The sequence below is a fragment of the Cuculus canorus genome, chromosome 9, assembly GCF_017976375.1.
Source record: "Cuculus canorus isolate bCucCan1 chromosome 9, bCucCan1.pri, whole genome shotgun sequence".
Taxonomy (NCBI): Eukaryota; Metazoa; Chordata; class Aves; order Cuculiformes; family Cuculidae; genus Cuculus; species Cuculus canorus.
The window spans coordinates 24,208,066-24,231,901 of record NC_071409.1 but is presented as its reverse complement, the minus strand read 5'-3'; the positions used below and the strand labels follow the sequence as shown (position 1 = coordinate 24,231,901).

The 23,836-nt window shown below is 42.0% G+C and overlaps 1 protein-coding gene across 12 annotated transcripts in view; it reads right to left on the bottom strand.

The window, feature by feature from the left end:
- The window catches only part of VEPH1 (ventricular zone expressed PH domain containing 1), a 95,238-nt gene that overhangs the window by 41,834 nt on the left and 29,568 nt on the right, over positions 1-23,836 (bottom strand). For all 12 annotated transcript variants that reach the window (XM_054074414.1, XM_054074417.1, XM_054074408.1 and 9 more), the window contains 5 exons: positions 19,748-19,914; positions 17,988-18,197; positions 9,672-9,892; positions 2,875-3,084; positions 1,584-1,978 (listed from right to left, as the gene is read on the bottom strand). In XM_054074414.1, coding sequence (XP_053930389.1) covers positions 1,584-1,978; positions 2,875-3,084; positions 9,672-9,892; positions 17,988-18,197; positions 19,748-19,914 — 1,203 coding nt within the window. The remainder of the gene's footprint in view (positions 1-1,583; positions 1,979-2,874; positions 3,085-9,671; positions 9,893-17,987; positions 18,198-19,747; positions 19,915-23,836) is intronic.

The window sequence follows — 23,836 nt, the reverse complement described above, 5'->3', positions numbered from 1 at the left end:
TTTCTTCAGCATATTTAGAATGAGTCACATAAATCTCCTGTTCTGCACATGTGTCCCTACTCAAAGAATTTCCCTAAGAATGCTAGTTGAGGATTTTCAGGAAATTACAATAGTTTGAACGAATTTAGAGATAGTCACATGCTTAGAACATATCATAATAGGTACTTCAAAAGGAAACTGAGCAATACATGTAAAAATATTGAACTTATTGTATTTGATTACTGCAAGGCAACAGCATTCAGCACTTCAACTCCAGATTGTTCGCTCTCACGTTTCCGCTGTAATTTTATGAAATAAAAGTTTAACCACTAATTCTACCACATAAATATTTCAAATAGTAAAGCTGGAATTTAAGATATTTAAAAAATTCTTCAGAAAAACAAGCTTTTAATGTATACAGTTATATGCCTTGTATGACTGGAAACTCCCTTTCAACTTCTCGACCACTGAAAAAGTAAACAAACAAATACTGAATCAACAACCATTGACATCTGATGGACCTGAAGGTATGTAGCATTAGAAGATGACGCTTTAACTGACTGCAAATTAATTTAGTTTACTGAGTCAGCTACTCTTCAGAATCAACATGGCCCATTGAAGGGTTGGGTTGTAAATAGCTCATGACCACCAAGGGGTTAGATACACACAAATTCATGCTAAAAGAAGCAACTGTTACTCAGCATAAGCAAGCAGCTCACTACCCAGCCTAAAGAATTTACTTCAAAGAGGAGTATCAAAGACCCATCTTGTAGTATATGGCCCATCTCCCACACAGTCTCACAAAACCAGCTTTCTCGAACTTGAAAACAAATACCCACCATGGATGAAAGCAGAAAACATTAAACAACCACAGGGAAGTAGTGAGATAGGATCCAAATCAGGGATCTCATTCTGTTCTGCCTTCAAGGAGATTTTTGTCTGTGATGGAACATGCTGACCTGAGGGTCCTGACCTACTTCATTTCTGGTGTATCTTGTAAGTCAACTGATTTAATAATGTCATGTTAGTGAGGAAGGAGACTCAGATTTGCTCTAGACCAACACAGCAGAACAAAAGGCTTAACTATTGGCATGTGCTTACCCATATGCCTGCGTGGCAGAGTTCAACCTATTGCATGTGCGCTCTGTCACACTCAACGCTCCATGACCATTAACACAGCTCCATAACTTACAGCCTGGAGCTGGGGTAGAAAGAGAAAGGCAGAAAGGCACACTCCCCCTGCCTGCCTGCCCACCAGATGGTATGGCCAGCCCAAGCCAACAGCCATGGCTCTTTGGCTCGGGTCCTGCCCTTTTCCAGAGAGCTCAGGGCTCATTCTCTATGACAGCCAAAAGGCAATCCTCACGTTACCCTTCATGTGAGTGTGAGCTAAGCGAGGGCTGCACTATATCCCTGAAGGAAAAAAACAACAGGCCTGGAAGATTTCAAAACACTGCAATTCATGAATAACATTGTTTTATAATGTTCTTCCCCATCCACAAGCTTGGCACTAGAGGAGCTTTGCTGCCCATTTGTTTGAACCCTGCAAAGACTTCCAGTATAGTTTTAAAGTTCTCATACTCAGAAAGGCTCAGACCTCTTACCTTCAATAACACACTGATCAGGGATAGGAATTTTCCTCCCCATCTCCGTGACATAGGCTTTCACTTTAGCCAGGTTTTCCTTCAAGTGCAAGTAGAGTTTGTCTTGGTATTCCACAGGGCTCGTCACGGCCTCTGCACTTCCTTCGTGGGCCTTTTCTTGAGCAGAATCCGGCAAATTTGCTGACTCCATGTAATTGATGCTTTGGTGTGAAACCGAAGAAGTTCCCAGTTGCATTGCTTCAGTATCAATGCTAAAAGTCAATTTGTCATTTTCTTGGCTAATGTAGATCTCAGTGAAGGAGATACCGGCAGTTATCTCTCCGTTCTCCTCATCCTGTCCACTCTCTGAGTTTACTCCCTTCATGCGGACTGCATGCAAAGCAAGGCTTTTGGACCTGGAAGGTGATTAAGGAAAGGAAAATGGGTTTGGAATAGAGGCAAGAACATGTGCTCTTCCGAGTTACCTCTGTGCAGCTGGCTCAGAGAGATCAGCGTGGGGCTCTCTTAGCCAGAGGCAAGGATCTTTTGATAAATACGCATTTCAAAAGAAAAACTCAAGTCATAGCTTTAATAAGCAAATGAAACTAAATAATATCCATATATTCCAACATCTGCATGCCACGGACAAAGCTAGTCAACTTATCCACAAGAAACTTATAACCCTAGCACTGGAATATATGCTTTATTGATCACATCATAAAAATGCCATCCAGCAGTCATTTAAGTGAACCAAGACTCAGCCCCGGTTCTTCATTGCCCCATACCTATACGCTGAGGATGAATTTAAGCCTCCATAAAAGTAAGAAGGGTAGAAGTGAAGTTACTGAAAGGTTAAATACTGGGGCAGAAAGATAAAATCTCTGCTGTAAAGTTGTGGTGCACAGACAGCCTAAGGAGACCATGGGTGCACATTGCTGTCTAACCCCTTATCTCCCCCAGGGTCCCAGGAGAGTTGCACTCATCTCAGCCAGCACACAAAATTTGATTCAAATGTTTGATAGGTATTGGCAGCAATAATACCCAAGAGAGGTCTCTGTACCTTCCTTTCTGGTAATATCTGTGCGTAAATATTTTCCTATCCCTTGTGCTGGTTTAGGGCACAGAAGAGATTAAATAAATGATTTTGAAAGATTTTATCCAGCCTTTGAATTCACTGATATGAGGCTTAGTTAAAATTAGACTTACGATGCCCATAGGTATCATGCAAGCAGACTAATCTCTCAATGTTTGGATAAAGTTTTATTACGAAACTGATACTCATGAAAACCTCTCACATTTCGCAGAGCCATACCTGTTAAATCTCATATCCTTCCTTTCTTCTTTAGAAACCTGGCCTAAACTGTATCTCCGCACTGAGCCAGGAGTGCTGTTGTCGACATTTATTTTCTCTTCAAAAGCTTGTATTTTAACTTGAAGCTTTTCATCATCTTCGTTTCCATTCATAACAGATTTTAAATCATCCAGTGGTACAGGAGATTCTGTTCCAGTATCATTTTCTATCCTAAGGAAACAGAGAGCAGAGATTTAACTCTGGCACACTGTGTTCATGACCATGCTGACACTGCATTTCTGCTTGTGACCTACATTATGTACCTCGTAAAACAATTATGATTCAGCAGAGATTGATTTATCATTTCCTCAAACATCTTCTGGATCAACGTGTCCATCAGATGGATCAGAAATATTGAACATTTCTGACAACATTGGATTGGAAACTGCGTGTGCTGTATCTACACAAGCAAAACCCAACTCTTTCCCCGACAGTCCCATAGTGAAAAGTTTTTCAACTGAACTGAAACCATTCTCTCAAGGTTACTAAACAGTGACTTATTACATTATTTTCATAAACCAAAAGTAGAGCTAATTGCAGAGTTTGTAGAAGTTTGTGGGTTTGAAGATTTAACAAAAGTACATACAGTTCCTACTGAATCGTCATACTCTGGATAAGAAAAATATCTTTTAAAACTCGGCACGTGGATGGAAACAGGCTTGGAAAAAGTTCTGAGTAATGTGACTGAAGTTCAGCAAGAGACAGAACACGGATGGAAACAGGCTCAAAACGTTCTGAGTAATGTGACTGAAGCTCATCAAGAGAGAAAGAGAAAATTAAGACTTGTGGAACTGCAGGACAAGTTGTATTGTTTTAAACTCTTAGAATATGTAATCTTTTAAAGCAAAATTCAAAGATAGCTTTAACATAAATTGGAGGGAAGCTGTTAATCTTAAAGCACAAAAAAGAAATGTGCTGTCAAATGTACTGCTGGTAAAAAATTGCTTTCTAGTAACGCTTTCTGTCGTCTGACCAGTGAAAAATGCTGTCTTCACTGGAGGTCCAGCAGTGCTGCCGCAGCGGCGGTGATCGCTACCGGCCAAAGCGCTACGACACAGCCTAAACCCTCTGCAGAAGGGGTCAAGGATCGAAGATCCTCCACCACCACAGCTTAGGGCATAGGGAAACACATTGATGGCCCACCTTGCCCAGGCGCTGCCCTTTCCCTGGCCCTGCACCAGATTCCCTGGATTAGGGATTAGTCTGAGTGCTGGATTCCCCCAAACTGCACTGCCAAACCCAGAGTTTGCTGGGTTCTCACACAGCTCACAGCCCTCCCAGCGAGACTCAGCTCCTCCAAATATTGGGCCGTTCACCAGAAACCTGAATCTCGGGTATGTGCACTCTCCCTCGGAGATGCTGCTTGGCCTTTATGCAGCAGCAAGAGTGCATCTCCCAGAGGACAAATGGCACACTGTGGCAAAAGCATTATTGCTCCTTCCCCTCTTCCTCAGGGAGGTGTCTTCTTCCAGGGGTTTGTATGTTCCCATCTTACTCCTGTATCTATGGAGTAACTGGACCAAAAAATCCTGAAGGCATTACAAAGACAATCAGAAATCTCTTAGAGAATTAAGGGGCATCTGACAGACTTTTAAAACTCTGCCCACAGCTCTGAAACAAGCTCATCTTGCTTCTGAGCATTTCTTTGTTGATGTTTTTTTTCCTGATGAGCAAACTGCAAAATACCAATTGTGGAAACAAAGGCTGTTTTACCCCCATGAATAGTGCATCACAAAATGCACTTTTTCATTTGTTTTGATAAAGGCAGCTCAGGATATTTCTCAGGGGAGTTGGCAAGTTTTATCTTGTTTTGTTTTTAATTTGGGCAAGAACTCATAATACATTAACACTGCAGAACATTTTGGAAAAAAAAAGAACCTTCTGTAATAAAGAACCTCGGTATGACCTTTTATAACAAATCTTTCTGGAGATGTGGGACAAGATTTAATTTATTAGAAAGCTGTCACTCTAACATTACTCTCAACACTGCTCCCATTGTGGGAACTAAGCACCAAGAAAGATGTCTGTTACACACACGCATATATATATATAAAGCCCTCTGGCTACAGATTGCGGATTGATGGACTGATGAGGCTTATGAATGACAGACCTAAACCAGCAAGCCCCAATGATGTTTGGAAATAAAACTGGCTTTTTATATCAGCACACTTTTTTGCATTCTCCTCTTGAGCTCTGATGGCTCTGTGAAGGAAATGCAAAAAAAGCGCTTCTGCTAAACATTAATGAATCCTGTTTGCAATACGTAAAACAGCGGTAAGTTAGCGCGTACAGGGCTCATCGCTGCTCCTCAAACCACCACCTCAGTTTTGACCCTGCTGGTTCCTGGGATTTCAGGGCAAGGATGAGCGCTGCAGGAGGGAGGCAGAGGGCTCAGCTTTAGCCATGCCCCCAGGGCACCACCGACTCCCACGTGTACCCGCTTTGCACTCACATCAGTTCCCATGAAGCCAAAAGCACATACCCCAAGTGAAATGTTCAACGAAGCCTCCACCCCACGCCCAACGGGGCGCCTGGCAGGCCTTCCTGCTGGTCTCCCCTTCCAGCAACAGTAAAATAAACTATTGTTTGAAATCTTGGCAAGAGACATTCAGTACATTGCTGAGGTTGCTGGAGCAGGATCAGCTTACACCAAAGCTTAGGCTGTTTTTGAGAGGAAAAGGATGCACAAACCTATCGAGAAATCATAAGGACCTGGCTCGCAAAGATAGTACTGTGCTACTCATCGTTTCACTGCTTTTAAATTCTCTGTAGAAAGAGATCTAAGGTCAGCAAGCTAAGAGTGATACAATAGTTTGAAGAGCATTTCTCCAGGCCACCAGCACCATTATCAGCTACGCCAGTCAGGTGCTTAAAATGGGAAAGGGAGCACGCACAAATAGAAACTGCTAAAAATACACTCAAGATGGGATTGCTTCCAGGGCTTCATCTCTGTGTGGATGGAGGCAACACAAACAGATCAAGTGCGGGTCCTTGTGGTTCGTTAATGTACAGACATAATCACCTCCTCAAATACAACGCATGTGCAGGCTTCAAGAAGGCAACCGGTGGATAGCGATGGCAATCTTAAAACCTCTGGCTTACAGTTGAGGAGCTCATCAAAAGCTTCCAAGTATTGCTGGTAACTGATGACGAAAACATCATCAGCCAGATAACGTTGGAGGTTGAGATGCCACAGGGACCTGGAGGATGCATCCTTCAGTATTTTGCAGGCAGTGTTGCTCACAGCCTCCGCACTCCCAGGGTGCTAAGCAGGGAGGGCAGAATATTTCACCAGCTGCTGGTGGTGGACCAGCAACAATCAAATTGTCGCTGCTTGGCCTGCCTGTGGGGCTGGGGCTCCCGGGGACCACGTAGGACACAGACCGGTTAGGCAAGGGGATGCTTCATTGCTTCATGCAGACAGGCTTCTGGTACCTGTGCTAAATTAAATCACATCACCATCCCTTACCAATATAGGAAAGTCTTAGATGCTATTACAGCTCTCTCTATGACTGCAAATGTCGATTTAAAGGAGGACAAATGCTGTAGAAAATTAAAGGCAAATGAACGGTAAATGAATGCTCAATGATGCCATGTGCTAGACCCATCTTCTCTTTTAAGGAGAAAAGGCAATTTCACCTAGTGCTACACTAAAATGCATAGCACTGCTATAGCCTGTTATGCTCAGTTCTTACCCAAAACGAGGGCTTGGAATTATCATTAATTTTTCTTTCTTTCCTTCCTTTCTTGCCTTCTTTTGATTGACCATGCTATACTTCTAGGTTGGATCAGTTCATTAAAACTCAGTATGTGTTCTTAAAAAGCACCTCTGAGATTGAATAACTTGCAATTTTGTGACAGTAAGGGGCAACAGAGCATCGCATGGTTTTAATTATATTCTCCACTAACTGAATGTAAAATTCCCTGTGTCAAACAACTCCGAGCCAGCCATCGCTCTGAAGAAATCAGTTTCTGCTTATGTAAACACATGATTATGGAAGGAATGGTTGTAATCCAGCCACACACTTTAAAATCCTTTTTACTTTCACAGCATAAATACTCTGGATTGCTGCTCTTTAAAACCCACTGCAGTTCAGTAACTGCAGCAGCTCTGGAGCTGGAAGAGCGTTTCCATTTCGACATCTGGACCGGTCCCACTTAGATTAGTACAAGTCAGAAGAAACTCCACTTAAATCAGTGGAGAACTCTCATTTTAGCCTTAACTGCCCCCTCATAATTGTCCTTGTCTGATCTAGCTGGTACTAGGTTTGACTCAGGCCTGAAATGGAAAAGAACACCTAAAAATTGCAATTCTGAGAAATCAGTGTTTCCTTCTGATCTCTCATAGCCACATTGAGATAATAACTGATGGCATCAGGAAATTGGAGTCACAGAGGATTAAGGCAGATGAAGCAGGAAAAATAAAATAAAAAGTGAATAAAAAAAGCAGCAGATGGAGAATAAGGAATAATTTCAGAAAGGTTTGTTTGATAGGGTCTAGGCCCTGCCACTGGCCTGAGACAGCAGACCCCACCGCAACAGAGCAGTCCCAGGATAGCATTCCATACCCAGAAGAGCACCGGGAACACGTTTTCCTTCCCAGAGCTTCTGGCTATGCTCACACTGGCCTTGTGGTGAGTGTGAGTGTGAGACTGTCCTGTGTCATAAAAGCAGTCATTCATCCACAGACATGTTTAAAACTGCTAACAGCAAAACAAACAGAGTGGAGAAATGTCCAAGTTCCTTCCACTGCTGACATACAGCCAAACTCTGCCCTTCCTTCAGCCAGAACGAACTCTGAGCAGCTCTGGTAAGGTGGGTTCATTTCCCCTCATCTGCCCCTCCACAGTATGACCAACCTCTAGAATGTGGTCCCTCTGACCCCATGGTAGCATTCATACTCCAAGGAACACAGTTACGTTTTCGTTCGCCAGTGGGCATGGCTGCATTCAAACGTGTCACTCAGCAGCAAATGCCACTTAAATGAGCAAACAACCAAAGTATTTTCCTTTCAAGTTTAGGATAACCAGTAGAGGGTTGGGGTTTTTTTTCAGTTTTCTGAAAAATTCACTGAAAAAATATTATTATTTCCTCTCTTCTCCTCCACTAGACTCTACACCCAAACAGCATTTTGCATCTGTAACCACACTCCTGCAGATGAAGCAGCTTCTTCTCCTCAGCAAAGCAAGTCCTTAACAAAAGGGAATTTGAGAGAGAAATGGGGAAACACAGCAGCAACGTTTTAATGAAGGCCTTTTCTTAGTTTCTTTTAATACTTCTCAGCTCAAGAGATAGACTTAAACATAGAAGATAATAAGGAAGAGGAATATCACATCATTTTAGCAAATAAACTAACTTTTCTACCATAAAGGGGCTGTGATGGGCTGTGTTAGTGATTATCATGCTTTGTTACTGAAGACTTGATTCCTGTCCGGCTTCATTGCAGTTCCCAGAATATGACATCCTCTGGTCTCCTTCACTAAGTGACATCTGACATAACTGTTCTTCATAGCTGAACTTGACTAGTTTGGAAAACATGTCTGTCATTTCATGCTCATTTTGCTATCTTCAGTTTGGCTTTTTCACTGTCTTCAATGAAACTTTTCACAGAACGAGTGCCAAGGGCTTCATTTCAACAGAGGTTTCTGCCACCTGGTGAAGTTTGGACGTTCCTTACAGCCTTGTTGTAAAATGAGGGACTATATCAGGGTTTGTCTTCTTTTTCATTTTTAACTCTCTCCAGGACACCAATTAATTGTTTCTCGAATGACCTCAATGTTTTGGCTCCGACTCCACGTCTGTCTCCAAGGCTATTCCTCAAGATTATGAGTTTTCTGACATCTGTGTTAAATTTTATCACAGAATTACTATTCCTTTGTGCCCTCTTGACCTATTCCGGTATACACAATGCTAATTATAAGTCGCTCCCTAATTAAAACTGACTACCACTATATATTAAAATAACACTTATACTCTTGCTGTGATGAATGCAGCAATGCTTCCTGATGCTTTAACCTTAGGATACGCATTTAAAAGAAGCTGAGCGAGCAGAACATCTTTTTTATACAAGCTTGAGATTTTCTTTTCAGACTTTTTTTTAGCAAACCTCTGTTAGGGAGCTACTCCAGTCATTGTTCCCATCAGTTCAGTGGTTATCTTCTACAACAAACTCAAGGATAATCCTGTAGCCCAACTTCACTGATTTATTTTTAACTGAAGCTTTTTAGATTGCCTTAATCTGCTTATCTAAGATAAGATTTTCTTCCTGTTCTTTAAGTGCTAAAACTTGAACGGCTTTTTTATCCTTCAGTGCCAAATGACGCAGTATCTGTTGTACAATGTTCAGAAGCTGCTTTGCCTGGTGGCATGAAGCTGGTGCTTGTAGTGCACTCACAGCTCTTACTGCCACCCTTTAACTGCAGATTGCCACTTTCCATTGATGATCCTTACAGTTGCATTTGAGAAGCATACCTCAAATTACTTCTACAGGTAGGGAAGTTGCCCATCAGGTGTCTGTAAACTATTTTGTATGCTTACCTGACCCTAGAAATTGTGCAATCCAATGGCTGAGTCAGTAGATACTGGAATAACACAAGTGGGATATCAAGACAGATGTGCAAATAGCAATATAGTGACTCGTAGGAAATGCAGTACATCTTACTTTCAAGTGACTGTTCATTTATATTCAATATAAACTTACACTGCCTCACACAGCCATAAAGGTGACTGTGGCTTTATCAGACAAAAACCAGCTTTACCTGGCTCCTGACATGCTGTCGTTCTCTAGCTGTCGGACGAGGAGCTTGGCTATGGCAGTGAAACTGTTGCTCATGCGATAGATATCTCTGCTCTGGGTGCCCAAGATGCTCGAAAAGGTGTCAGTGAGACTTTTAATTTCCAGCAAAAGAATATGGTGAAATGAGTGCTCCATGTTGGCCAGCTGGTTCACCAAATACGTCAGGCAGACTCGGGCTCGCTCCTAGACAACACAAAGAGATAAAAACAATTTTAAACAAATGAATTCATTGTTTGCTTGTGCAAGGGACGTTTGTGTGCATGTTGCTGATTAAAACATTGCCATTGGGGAGTAGTTGTGATAGCTAACAAAAAGGCAGCTTGATGAAATGCAGAGTTTATTTTTGTGTACTATTGAGGTTACATTTATTCCTCAGAGCACCAGCAGAATCAGAGCACCAGCAGCAGACCTAACTCCCCTTTCACCACCAATGAGCATTATGAGCCTGGCCAAACTACTTCACCTTCTCACACCCAGTTTCTGTGCCCCTTTTTTGCCTCATTTTCCACTGCTTGTGGCAAGTAAACTCTCTTGTAAGGGGCCAAGTGCTCACACATCCTGCTCCAGTTTATAAAGTCTTCTCCCTCAGGGTCTTCTCCCCACATCCACACCTGACCACATGCACATGGAGCTTCCAGTGGCATTAGCACAGACACAAACGCATCATAGCCTGTTGGCAGCTCTCAACTCAACAGACCCTGCAGCTCACGTCTGCCCTGGTTTGTGGCACTGCTTGACCAGGACCAACTGTGGTTTTGTGCCTTTCACAGAATCACAGAATCACAAGGTTGGAAAGGACCCATTGGATCATCGAGTCCAACCGTTCCTAACACTCCCTAAACCATGTCCCTAAGTACTTCATCCACCCGTTCCTTAAACACCTCCAGGGAAGGCGACTCGACCACCTCCCTGGGCAGCTGTTCCAGTACCCAATGACTCTTACTGTGAAGAATTTTTTTCTGATATCCAACCTGAACCTCCCCTGACGGAGCTTCAGGCCATTCCCCCTTGTCCTGTCCCCTGTCACTTGGGAGAAGAGGCCAGCTCACTCCTCTCCACAACCTCCTTTCAGGTAGTTGTAGAGAGTAATAAGGTCTCCCCTCAGCCTCCTCTTCTCAAGGCTAAACAACCCCAGCTCTCTCAGCCGCTCCTCATAAGACTTGTTCTCCAGCCCCCTCACCAGCTTTGTTGCTCTTCTCTGGACACGCTCCAGAGCCTCAACATCCTTCTTGTGGTGAGGGGCCCAGAACTGAACACAGTATTCGAGGTGCGGTCTCACCAGTGCCGAGTACAGAGGGAGAATAACCTCCCTGGACCTGCTGGTGACCCCATTTCTGATACAAAATTAATGAGCTAATATCCAGCTTTCTGCTTTGCCTATGTTACTCTCCACTCTATAACTGCAAATAATCAAAGGTCACCAGGCAATTGCAGTGAATTCTGCCTATGCCATTAACTGTTACAAACACTTTGCCATGAGCGAAGATCTATTTTTCAGACCATAAAACATTTCCCAACCACAACTTCCTTTCTGGACCTGTTGGGTGACGCTGAGTTGCTGCACTTAGCAGTGTCACCTCAGAGCCTGTCGTCACCGGTGCTACCCAGATTGAGCAGAACTCCTCTGGCACAGCATCAGTGGAGGAGCGAGATGCAACAGGCAGGAGCAGGGGTACTATCAGGATCTCTTCTCACTAACAGTGAGAGGTTAAAGCACCTCATAAATCACAGGGGTTGTCTCCTTTCATTGCAATTCATTTAGGAGCAACACTCAGATTAGACCCATGACTAACGCTACAATAAAGAGAAGTTTAAAATGAGATTTCATTTTAAGATCCCTTCACACACGATAAGGCGCTGTCTGGCAGTTGTATCAATCACTGCCAACGCACTGAAGTCTGATATGCCCTTTGTAGCCAAAGCTTTGCTAGCCAGTTTTTCAGGGGGATGTGATCTTGCCAATTTATCAGTGAGATCAAATCCCCCACAAAACAGGATTAAAGGGGCTGTTTCAGATCATAATATTAAACATGCAAATATTTTCTACCAAAGATACTTTATCATCTCTGCTTGGCAAGGGCACACAATTCTGGTTCCAACTATTTCTGTATGTACATGTACAAATTCACTTACTAAAACAGAAACACCAAAGTTGAAGAACTACATTGGGGTTCCTCTGTTTTGTTATAATTGTCCTAAGTGTATAAGATCCCACAGTCCTAAGAATGTCTAAGCGGGGAAAGCTGCAGAAAAAGCAGCAATTAACTCAGGAGCTCATATCAGATCCTCCACTTGGGTCACCAGGTATGGCTCTGGTCACTCACTGGGTTCTCAGCAGATTGTTATAGAAACCGGGAGATATTTTGCTTTTAGAGTCTGTGCTGAAACACACACAAAGGTAAAAATAAAAATTTCTCTTCTTCCCAAGAGAAATTTGGGAAGAATTTCTCAATTTCTTCAGAAAAGGAGGGGAAGTTTTGTGCCATACGCATGCTCCAGACACTGCGGGACAATACCATTATTACCTTTTCTCTTCTGGGACCTAATAACAGGAGAGAAAAAATTGCTGCAAGTTTGATTCTAAATACAGCTGGGCCATAAAAATACACGGGGGACTCTGGCAGAACATGGCCCGAGCATCACAAGCAAGACATTTTCTGAAGAAAAAAGTCAACTTATTTCAAACAAAAGAGGATCTGCTACAGCGTGCCATGACAGAGATAAATGAGAAAAGCGGATCAGACAAATTGCTTCCCTTCAGCCATATGGGGAAAAGCTACAGCTACAGCCTCGGATGGGCTGGGCTGGTGTGACGGAATGAGCTTTTTTCTCAATGGCTTGAAAGAGCCTGACACTTTGGTACATATTCACTCGTTTATTTGGAAGATGATCCTCCCTCCAAGAGATAAACACAGGCTCAATTAACATTTAAAACACATTTTTGTTTCCTAAACAAACTGTGCAGCAGACGTAACTGGAAGAGAAGTTTTGACCATTTTCATGTCACTTTGATCCAGCTGGAGTGTCTCCAGCCATGCTGAAATGCTGCTACTCGCCTGGAGTGAGGTAAAAGAACAATAAACTCTACTGAGTAATATAATATGTAACTGTTATACAAAACAAAATTACAGCAAAATAGCTTAACATGAAAGCAGTCATTATCCCTGCCAGAATTTTTATCTGAAAACTTTCAGAAAGCCTATCTGGATATACATAACCCAGCATTATTTTAACAATGCTTATTTTACGTATTAATGTATCCTTTTATAAGCATCCCTTGCATTTTATGGCATTACATCTGCCAGTAGGTGAAGATCTAAAACACAGGCAGTGAGGTGTGGCAAAGTGTTTTGCCGTATCTTACAATCAGTCTCAGAAAAGTACAAAAAGAGATAACAAGGCTTTCAGAAGTAACTCTGATTTCCAGTTAGTTCAAAACATACAGTTATTGGGGAAAAAAAATTATTATAATATTCGACTGACCCATGCCCCAAGATGGTTTTGCTTCGCATGAATTTATGGTTAAGGTAAAAGTTCTGATTTCAGCTTCACCCATGAGACTGCCACTGACATCAACAGAAGTGGTGCGCATAAACAAGGGGGCAATCTTTTAAAGAAAGGGATCTCTCTTCAGCCAAACCTCTCATCTCTCCAGGGGTCTGTCTGAACCGCCAAGGTGGATAGGGCAGTTCAGTGAAAGCACAAGAGATTGCTTCTAGAAGCCTGGAGAAAGGACTTTCAGCTCCTTTCTGCAATCTATACCGTAAAGGGCCAAGACTCAATCCTTGCCACCTCTTTTCCCCAAGTAAACTGCCCAGTGAAATAAAATGTCAATGAATAAAATTCCAACACTACCATTGTTGTTTCATTTCCCACTTGTTTTGCTTGGCCAGGAAGAGAAGGCTGCTGCTGATGCAGGTCTATGAGCAAGAGCCAACAGCATATCTGTAACACGGCTCCGTTACAGGAAAAGGAAGAAGGGGAGAAGTGACAACAGAGGCTTTCAGGAAGACATTGCCACGGCAGGCTGTGAGATGAGACCGTCAGCTGTGCATGAGTCTGCAAGCACCATTTTCTCCTTGCACGCTTCATCTTGGACTTGATCTAAAGAAATTAAATTGCTTTCAGTAATGCTTGTAACTTCGCAGTTACGCTTAGATCAGAGAGTTAATTTAATTCTTTCTTGTGGGTGCATTCATTGTTATATACACTGAGCCTTTAAGATCTGTCCAGCTTTTATGACGCCAGATGTGTTTCTGCTTATTTTATCGCAGGCTGATTGTCTGCCTTGCAGGGAGTGATGTCCCATACATCAGTGAAATCCATGGTGGATTTTTTCCTTTTAAGAAGCCTGATCTGCTTGGGAATATCCACAGACATGACTTGTCTCTTGGCTCACAAAGGGTACGGGCAATATCTGCACAAGGAGCTGCCAGAGTAAAGCAAACAGAACCCTCACAAGGAAAAAGGACTATGAGAGATCCACCATGTTACTAAACACACAAGAGCCACAAAGACCCTTCGGTGACCACATCTCGTCTCATGTAACCCCAGGCAATTGTGGACCAACGAATGTCCTGCCAAAACTGGTCCTCATACCTCCAAAAAACTGTGGGCTATGAAGCACTCAAGGTCTCTGAAATAAAATAAAAATCCTTAAAGAGATAAAACTCAGAATCAGAAGGTGAGAGAGAGACCATCATCTGTAATGCCTGTGAAGGAAGAGAGAACTTGCCCAAGTGATGTGGGAAGCAGACCACATTCCACATTACTGAAGAGGCAAAGCCCCGTGGAAAAGAAGTATTCTACAAGTAAAAAATGGGAAAATCTAAGCTTGCCCAGCAACCCTGGCATAACTTTTGCATCCAAAAGAGAAGACCCAGTGGTGACGTTTCACAGGGCGGGTAACCATTGTCCAGGTGACAGTGTTGTGCAAGCCTGGCACTGATGTCAGGAGCCTCATGGACTGATACGGCTCAAACATGACTGCAGAAACAAAATCAAGTCACCAGAGCCCTGGTAACTACTTAGACATTTCAGTCAGAACAGATCTTCCATCATTCAGAATTATTCATGCTTTCAATCTTTTCAGAAAGCCAAACAAGAGGAGAGGAACGATGCCTCTCACGCTGGCAAGTTCACCTCCGCCACCCTTTGCATGTTGCTTTTATTGATGCTTTTGAGCGTCCGGTGAAAGGTCTCCCAGATGTCATTAAAACAGAGCTTGCACAAACAAACGAAAAGTGTGGCATCTCTGCAAACACACAGCACTCGTGGCAGCAGAGCAAGCTGGAATGAAGTTGGCTGCTAAGCCAGCAGCTTGCAGCTTCTTAGAAAAATAAGACATAGGACACATTGCCAGTTTCTTGACACTTACATGACAGAGATCAGAGATTAACTATTCAAAGCAGGCTTGTCCAGGCAGCACGTATAGCACTTGGTAGCTCTGTCTATCCACACAAACCAACAGGTAAAAAAATATAGAGAGAAAACATTCTGCAAAACATTGCTTTGTAAACTTGATTGTCGTCTATAATCTCCAACAATAAATGAAATACAACAGGTCCAGTTGGTTCCTGGCTTATTCTTGGTATTGGTATAAAATAATAACAACAACAGAAGGCAAAATAAATTCAATCCCTTTTAAGTAGCAGAACATAGCAGAAAAGGAGTCTCAGAGGTTCTCAGTATGGGAAAATATGGTTCAGCACACTGAAACATTGAATCTGAATTAAAACCTTGTGTCCTGATCCCAGTTGTGTTCATTTGAGGATTAGCTAGTTATAACCTGTAAACTTCTAGGAGATGTTGACTCTTAAGTACTAAATGCAGAATTAAATGTGGTCAGCTGCAGTTTTCATAAAAGTAAATTTTGCTGGAGTGATGTAAGTAAACAAAGAGAGAAAAACAAACTTCATTTGGCTCACAGTTTCCAATGTGATTTTGGTTTCTTTCCCTCCCCATCCAGAAATAAGATTTACAAAGCCAAACCAAATCTGGTTTTGGTTCTTACAAGATAAATTCAAGCCCAAAATCAGCAGAAACAGCAAGTGTAGTGTCCTCCTGTGCTGTACCCACAGCAGTGGGGTACCTGTCACCCAACAAATACACACTCAAAACTAAGAACCAAAGGAGAAAGAATTTGCCTTATTACAGCAAGTGAAATAAGACTTGCATGACATTCATCCGCGCCAGTAAATTGGAGTGCAGAGGGGCTGCCCCCCAACCTTCTGCTCCTGCCCCACACTTCTCCCAGCCTTCCATCAGGCTCCCCCACTCCACAATATCCATTTAAATGGATATCTAGCCATCTAAGAGAATTACCAAGACAATTGTGAATTGTCAAAAAGGTTGTGCCAAGGTTGTGCCAAAAGTCTCTCTGGAGGTTCTCCAGTGACCACTACTGCTGATAAGCACACATCATTATCTATATCTAAACAAGGAAATAGAACTGTCATCTTAAAAGGCAGAAGATGAATATATGGGGGATTTTCCTCCACACAACAAAATAATGCCACTTTTCTCCCCTCCTGCCTCCAAACTGGCCTCCAGCGGAGTCAAAGGAAGGACAACCAAAAGGTCTGATTCAGAAAGGCAAAGCCTACAGTGCTATGTTCAGCCTTTATGCAGACAAACTCCAGTAGACGTAAGGCAGGTTTTGCCTCAAGGATCACTGGAAGGACACGGAAACTGCGGGATTCAGTTCTTTGCTGAAGTAAATTATCCAGGTTACCGTATGGCAGACACCAGTGCCACACTTCAGCAAATGATTAGATTTACTACATACCATTCATTTTCTACTATATAATCAAATTTTGTCACAGCCATAAAAATGTGAATTATTCGCCAGAAACTCTTTGAATTTAGCAGAACATTATTTTTGCCTTTGCAGAACCATGATTTGAGGTGGAAGGAAAATGTCTATTAACAGTGTTGAAAGACATAGGCTCATACCTGGGAACAAAACCAAAATCTCATTAAAAATCATAAATAAGTCTAACCAGTTTGGCATCCTCAGGACACCCACGATGTTGGGCAATAAGGTAGTTTACAAGTTCCTGGTAGTAATCTCCTCCAGGCTCTATTTTTAGGAGTCGGGGATAGCAGCAGGGTGAGATTGATCTTAGGCATTTCCCAGTCCTGGCAGGACAGGGCCAACATCAGATCTTCATAAGCATCATCCCTCGCTGCTGGGGACACAGGGATCTTTGGGCTGCTCATCAGAGATTGTGGTTTGGGGAGGGCAGTGGGCTCTGGAACCTGAGAGCTGCCCCATGGTTTCTGTACACGCAGCATGTTTGAGTTTGTCTGTGGCACCTGGATTAGATGAACCTTGCTCCTGCATCCAGACCACACAGTTACGACTGAAGCTAAAACTTCAGTGCAAATTCATTACGCTGCCATAAGCCTCCTAGATTTTTTTTAGGAGTTCATCACTGTAAATCCTTTTTAGGCATAATGCTTCCATTGGGTCAGATCCCAGACCAAGATGTTCCTATGATGAGGCTCAAGCACAGCATCACCACTGAGCGTTTTTATTATAAAGACGTTTGCCTAAAGTATCCAATTAACTACAGCTACAAAGCCAAAATATCTGGATTATACTATAGAAGGAAGTCCATATTTCACTGCATTACAACATTCCTGAAGGCTATATGCATCTAACATATGATATCATGCAAAGCATGTGCAAAATATGTTTTTCTTTTTCTCTGCCTTTCATTTCACAGATAGGTACACAGCAGCCTAACTTACCGAAACCCCTGGAATAATAACAATTATCTGCTTTTACCCAAATAGGAGTTTTAGCCATGCCATAAAAAGACAATTAATGTAAACAGAACAGAGATGTGCACAGACCAGATGCATAGGAAATAAAAATAATTTATATATTTATCTTTACAGCTATGAGAATTTATCTTTTCCATGCTCAGTAACCTCTTCTAGAAAGTTAGTTTCTTCCCCACTAAACTAAACCCCATTTCTACCTAAACCCCTTTATGATGTGACCATTCCTAGGTTAGGATCTTGAAGGGCAGTCTCAGTCACTAAAATACCACACCTGATTTTTGTGCTACTGGCTCTCCTAGCCATACTGGTGGTATTACAATTGAGACCTATCACAGGCTTAGGACCATGAATATGTTCTGGTAGGGCAGACCGGTCACTCCTGAAGAAAGGAATACTTAGATGTATTACTTTATACAAGATATAGAAAAAGAAATCAAATAACCCAGCCCCAAACTCAACCAATTAACATTTTTTTTTTTAAACCTACCTCATTAATACGTCCAACAGCTCCAAAGATCTTTGCTGTTTGCCCAATCAAACTTGGAAAACTGTCACCAATTTCTTTCAGCGTTGGAAGAAAAGTGGCTAAGGCTCGTGGTTCATAGCTGGATATTTCTATAAGTATGTTTAGGATAACGTCACTATGGTTAGGGTCTCTCAAGTGGCCAAAAAGAAAAGGAATACACCCTTCCAACACCTATTAAAAGATCAGACAGAAGCAAATTGTGAATATATTTTTTAATTGTGAACACAGCTAACCAAAAGAGGTACTGTACATGGGAGTGATAAACATAAACCACTAGACTTTGATTTATACAGCTTTCCACCCCCGCTGACCTTTGTACAAAGCTGTTTTTGAGGTCAGTCAAAGTTCAGCTCAACATATGGAATAAGGGTGAGCTGTAGCCTTGAAATATTGCAGTTATGTGGATGTAAGTAAGGAAATGCCCAACTGTTAAAAAAAAATTGACAAAAAATCCCTCATCAAGTATTTCCCTTGCTCTGGGCCAGTCCTATACTTTATTGATTAAAGCAACATAAGACTCAGCCTCTCCCAATGATATAGTAAATTAAAGAACTAGTAGAAATCTTTGGTTTCTGCTGGAAACTAAATGGCGTGACAAGGTTAATAGCCGGAACAGAGGTAAAAATAAGAGGCAAGATCCTCATCGCACAAAAAAATGCTGTAGGCAAGCTGTCATTTTTTTGTAACAACACAATTTTCAACTGGCTGAGGGTGCAGTCCCTGAAATCATATTACAAACAGGATGCAGCATATACAACTATCTACTGAATGGTTATTTTTCATATAAACACACATGTACACTAATACACCTCTGATTCAGTTAAGCTGTTGCATCTGTGTAACACATTTCAACACAGAAATGGGGCATAAAGTGACCCATTCTTCTGTTTGTTTGTTTTTTTTTTTTATTATGAGTTTTAGCAAGTTGACACCTATTGCTCCGGCAAAATACCACAGGTGAGTGGCTGAGTAAATTGTTAGCTGTAACAAATGATAATAATAGCAATGACGATAATGCAAAGCATGTCAAAGATGTTGGCTCCAGCGTGGAGCCCCATAGCAGCCAGCAATGCACCCCATCTTCCTCCAGCTGACCTTGCTTCCAAAGGGAGCTCTGCTTCATCTGGGGCTGTGCATTACGATAAAGTTTCCTTGGCTACCTTGGGGGCAGATACTAACTACTATTGATTCTTCTTTTCTGACCATTTATGAATTTCATAAATTCACAAAGCAGGTAGCTTTGTGCTTTGTTTTATCACGCAGGGTGCTGTCAATAGCATGCAATTTTCAAAGCATGATATATTTTGTCTTAGGTAATTAATCTCCAGCTCACTTCTAATCAACTCTTAACCGATTTTAATTTTCCTTCATATGTAATTTAATACAGTTTATGTATTCTAACGGAAACATAATTAAGGGAATTCGTACTCAGCTGACGGAGGAAGAGCCAAAAAAGTTGAAAACATTTCTCGTTTAACACAACCTTTTTGGTCCAGCAGAGTCACTGTTATGTTCTCTTTATGATTAGATGGAGAATTTGGAATGGAATGAAAGAATTCATGGGGAATTAGCGTAGGAAAGCACTGTCATGCATGTTATGGGACTCCTTACTGTTCAGAGACCAGCTAGCAGACAGGCCTTGCCAAGTCATCTGAAACAAATAAACTCCTCCAAAAGGAGGTGCAGCATTTAGCAGTCCGATCTCCCAAACACAATCTTACCCCAGGTTGTTTTTTCCTAGCCACGATCTGGAGAAGCCTGAGGAGGTGGTGGTGTTCAGCCTGGTCCAGCTGAGCCATCCGTGCCACGAGCTCCCTCAGATGGAGGTTTATCGGCTGTGGTTGCTTTTCATACAGAGCAGGCAGGACACGCAGCAGCATCGAGTTTCCTGAGAAGAGAACAAAGGAGAGGCCAGTGACTTTCTGTACATCCATATCCTACAGTGAGAGAGAGCCACAGAAAATCAGCACAAACATAGAGACACCAGTTTTCAACAATCATCGCTGTAAAACCAGGGAGGCATAAAGCCCACTGTAGAAAAATATATACTGGGCCAAGAAGATGAAAAAATAAACTTACCAGAGCAAATCATTGCAGTTATAACAACAAAGGCATAAAAAAAGAAAACACTATTAATCATAACTTTCATTCTCAAGTACAGTACCATAAGGCAGTAGTTTAGCGAGCTTTCAGATTTGGATGATATTCTGTTGAGTTCTAGACCAAATTAAATGTGATTTAAACTAAACAAAAAATCCCACCCGACCAACAAAAGGCTAGATCGCACATAAAAGCTATCTCCCTCCTTTGTTGAGATTTAGACTTTCAAATTAAATAAGCAGCATATGTAAAGAATAGTTGGTTATTAAGAGAAGTAAATATGCATGACAGTCAATTTGAACATAAATAGTTAAGGATGCCACTTCCAGGAATAGAAAGGAGCCGGAAAGAGTCAACTGCAGACAGACAAAGATATGCAAAACCCTCTCTCACACATTTTCTTAAGATGTCTGTGCATAATTCAATTTGAAGCCCGGGCTCATACCAAAATATATAACTTCACATCACTGTACATGCCTGCCTCAATATATTTAAGTTTCACTTCAACAACATATGGAAAACATCTGCCTATTGCAATGCAGTACGGCTCCTTTTTTGTAAACCCTTGAAAGTCCTTAAGGTCTCTTTGGATTTGGTTTCCAATAGGAACCAGCACTCTGGCCTGCTGCTTTTTCTCCCATTTAAATCTAAGCCTTATCATTTCAGAAGATAAGCAGGTCACTTCATGGATAGTGGAAAAAGGATCTATATGTCAGACTGGACCACATCATCCTCTTGCCAGATACAACAAAATGCCCCCTAAGACACTTAGGTCTTGCAACATCACCTCCGAGCCAAGTTACAAACATATAATTCATTGCAGGTTCAGACAACTTTGAGTTGAACAGCTTGTAACAATCCCAAAGGAGTCCTTATGCTTCAGAGGAGTGCCTCCACACTGAGCAGCCAGCCACACTTCTGCATCCTATCCTGAAGCACCGATTCCACTGGAAGAACTGTTGGCTTCTCTCTAAAAGCAGCTCTGAGTCCTCTGCACAGCCTCTGCAGTCCTAAAGGCAAGGCTCAAACCCCACCTCTGGTCCCACAGACACCGTGAATTTCTGTCTTGTTTTGCTCTCTATATAAAGCGCAAAGGTCTGTTACAAAGGCAATATATTTGGTGATTAATTACTCTAAACAGATCAGCAAGTGGTTTGGTTCTGGACATTTTCTAGCCACAATCTTTGTGCAATTCTCTTCCTGATGTTACAAGCGAGGCTATAAAAAAAGCGTCACTTTTTTTTCCTTGAGTGTCACTAATGCACTGTGGGATTCATGCAAAGCACGAATTCACCCAAACTTAGAACTAAAACAGTGAGACAATGCATTTACTTGTACTTCTCTACAAACATCTGAGTTTGAAATGGAACAGTTTTGTAACTAAAAATACTAAAAATTATGCTCCCTTCTGGCTAATTTAGTGATTATTGCAGTAACTCCTTTCTTTGCCCTTGTACAGGTTTAGTTTCCACTGGAACTTTTCTGCCCATACAGAACAGAATCCTTAAGCTGCTGCCGAATTTCAGCAACGGTAACAACTGCAAAAGATGAAATTTCCATGTCCCTGGATGGGCACATTTACCGCTGTAAAAGTGTAGAGGGAAGGAATTCAGCTGAGATTAACAAAAACTAGAAGCTTTTAACAAGGAAAGACAGCCCCTAACCTGAGACATGCTATTGCCTAAGCTGGGATGTCACAGATAGCAAGGTATCTGGAAAATAAGATGAATTATTCAATCTGAGAAAACAAGCATTTTAGGGATCGGATGTACTGGAGGAGTGATGCAATTTGACAGAACACAACATGATGGATTGCAGGCATGAAACTTCTCTGAACAAAAATACTTTGCACAAACGCAACTTTGGGCAGTCTCCTACAGCAAATATTGCTGGGTTTATATTCCTTAACCAAGATAAATGAAAAGTAAATGTAATTTAGAAGCAACCCCATTGCTCTGGAGCACTATTTAAGTGACCTCACTGACTGGAATTGATTTTAATTGAATAACCTGCATATACAAACTTGTAAACAATCCAAGCAGATATCACGGTTTGTGTCTGTTCTTTACGTACTGTAAGAAAGGTCATGAAGCACAACCCAAATCACTATGTTCTCGTATTTTCACATTTCGAGTTAGGTCCAAGCACCTCTGGCCGTTTGTTTGTCACACGTTTTTAGTTTCTAAGGGATCTACACACAAGCAGCTCACCAACCTTTTGATTCTCAGAGCTCCGGCAGTCAGAGGTGATATTGAGCCTGTTCCCAAATAATTAACTTTTTTCCATCTTGCTTCATTTGTCTCAGTCTAAACTAAGAGCCTGGAAAGTATGTTTGTTGTCTGAGAACAGAAAAACATTATACTAAACTCTTTAATTACCTTCTTTCCATCTTCCTTTCTCTACTACCCTTACTCCCAGTACTTTCCAGATTAGATTTTCTGAGACTTTCCAAGCAGACCACACACTGGGAACTATGCAGTTCAGCCACAAACCAAAGTACAGTTGGAGACCCTCGATGGCTTTGCACCGCTGGCTGCAAGTCAGGCAGGGAGGAAGCGGGTAGAGTGTTAGCAACCAGGGCTGCGTGCAGTGGTAGCGGCAGCGTGTCCTGGCTGCCCCAGGCACACATCGGCTGTGCTCCCTGCACACACAAATTGCAAAGGTTGCCTTGTGCTCAGTCTCTGCTCTGCCCGATCCAGCAGCACAGAAAGCTTGCAAAGGAAACCAGCCTGTAGCACACTGCAAATATAACATGAACAGGAGGAGCTCTCGAAGCTGAACGGCAGCGTTCACTCACTCCAAACTGAGTACATGAAGATAAAACCACATGCATCCAGACCAATCTTTTTTCCCAGGATGACTCAAGTCAGGTGCATACATCACCCAAAATATTTACCTCTACTTTACCAAACTTTTGAGGTTTCCAACATATTGCTTTGATGTTACTACTTGTTATTTGTGTTTGCAGGAGAGCAGCTGGAGGCCCATACATGCATGGGGTGAAACAGGGAGACAATCTAGCACGTGAGACTAGCACAGCACAATTTGCACTATATTGCCCCTAATCTCACGTAAGCAATACGCCTCTGAAATAATTAATGTCCCGTTGAACTCATAAATTATCCAGAACTTAACACAGATTAACACCAATAACAATAACACTGAGGACTAGATTAATGTCCAACCCAAGAGTGCCTTAGTTTGTTTTTTCAAAGTGAACAGAAATGACTTTAATGTCATTTCTAATGATGCAGCTACTAACCTATATGCTCCTGAAATAAGATACTAGCAGTAACATATTATTCACATAGTTATGACGTCCTTACCGGTAATTAGGGCTAGGAAAGCAAAACTCTAACAAGCTGTCTTTCTAAGTTCTCTTTTATTGCTTAAAGCAGTAAACTACTAGTATATATTAGAAATTTTTATATGTAGCTATCAAAAAAGCTACAATATTTAGGCTAAACCATACACATGTACCCAAACCAACTCCAGGTACATTTATTTTTCTAACAATCCCCTCTAGAGCCCTGGCACATACCAAGTACAGAATGAGTTTGCAGAGAACATTTTGCTTTTCCACAAATAACAAACTAACATAACTGATGCAGCCAGCGCTTGTAGGCAGTGATTTCATCCCCCACACTCACCCTCGCAGCACTGCACATTGCAGCAATCTGCTTTCAGAGGGGAAGTGGCAGCTTGCAAGA